General features: G+C 44.3%; 1 protein-coding gene across 1 annotated transcript in view; it reads left to right on the top strand.

Moving 5' to 3' along the window:
- LOC101860511 (metabotropic glutamate receptor 6) overlaps window positions 1-1,306 on the top strand; it is a 53,969-nt gene that overhangs the window by 45,998 nt on the left and 6,665 nt on the right. The window contains exon 10 of the mRNA XM_035971111.1: window positions 884-1,011. Within this exon, the coding sequence (XP_035827004.1) occupies window positions 884-1,011 (128 nt within the window). The remainder of the gene's footprint in view (window positions 1-883; window positions 1,012-1,306) is intronic.

The following is a 1,306-nucleotide window of genomic DNA, read 5'->3' on the forward strand; positions in this document are numbered from 1 at the left end:
AGAAGAAGAAGAAGAAGAAGAAGAAGAAGAAGAAGAAGAAGAAGAAGAAGAAGAAGAAGAAGAAGAAGAAGAAGAAGAAGAAGAAGAAGAAGAAGAATCATAATAATAAAAATAGCTCGTCCGTCAATGTCTGACAATGACCAATGCATCCACACAAGAGAAAATTTGTCCAGCTAAATAAAAGAATTAGAAAAGTTAAACATTAAGATTACTTGTGGCTTCTGCTGCGGAGATGAGACCAATTCTGGCAAAAAGAAAAACTTGCCATATTTCGAACACTTAAAAGCCCCTCTTCCATTTGTAGATGTGCGCCGCTTACGGGCTCCTCTTGGTTTCAGCGTTTAATGTTCTTTAAGTACTACTGTGGAATCCATTTAAAGTGAACTCTTTGGGACTAGAAGAAAGTGTTCACTTTATCCAGGGATCTGTTTAACCATTTTGGTAGGATGAACGCCTAGAACAGTAGCTACCCGCAATGGTGGGTCTAGGGTGGAGGTGGGGTGGGGGACAACACAGCAGGGAGCCTAGATTAGAGCCCTTTCTTTCTGATTGAGAATGGTGTCGCCAACGCCGAGCTGGGATTGTCTGCCGATGCCCGAAGTAAAGAATTTTATTTTCACAGCCTGGCGACAGTGACACGATCGGTCCGTTTTTCGCTTTCACTCATTGTGAGCGTTCACTTTATCCGATTACCCCGTGAAACCGGTTCATTTTATCGTTTTACTTAAATAAATGGCGTTTCAATCGGGACAACAGAATATTGTTCACTTTAACTGATCGTTCAAATACAGCGAGTTCACTTTAGGTGGACTCCACTGTATCTCATAAAATTAATGTCTTGCTTACCTTACCATGAAAATGTTGGCTCTCTCCTCCATGACAGGCGAGTTTGTGATTCAGAAGTACCCTGAGTGTTGCTGGGAGTGTCGCCGTTGTCGGAACAATGAGATCCTGGTGGATGACTTCACGGATTGTCTCCCCTGCCCAGAGGCAACATGGCCGGACCCTGAGGTCAGTGCTCAAAGAAATAAAGAGTGTGTGTTTGGGGGGGAGGGGTAGGGTGGTCATCACCATGCCTTTGTCCTCCTGGTTCAGGGTACAGGTCACGAACAAACACATTCTACCTTTCTATCCCTATCCTGGGCTAGCTTCTTGATGTTATTCCATGTCTTTCCACTTTTCTGTTATCGATTCTTGGGAGGGTGGTGAGGTGGGGGAAAAGGGAAGGGTAGATAAAGATGGAATGGAATGAAGTGAGGTGTGGTTATTTGAGGAGAGGTAATTAAGTCGGTGTGAGGTGGGGGGG

Source organism: Aplysia californica, unplaced genomic scaffold (genome assembly GCF_000002075.1).
Source record: "Aplysia californica isolate F4 #8 unplaced genomic scaffold, AplCal3.0 scaffold00379, whole genome shotgun sequence".
In the NCBI taxonomy this organism is placed as follows: domain Eukaryota; kingdom Metazoa; phylum Mollusca; class Gastropoda; order Aplysiida; family Aplysiidae; genus Aplysia; species Aplysia californica.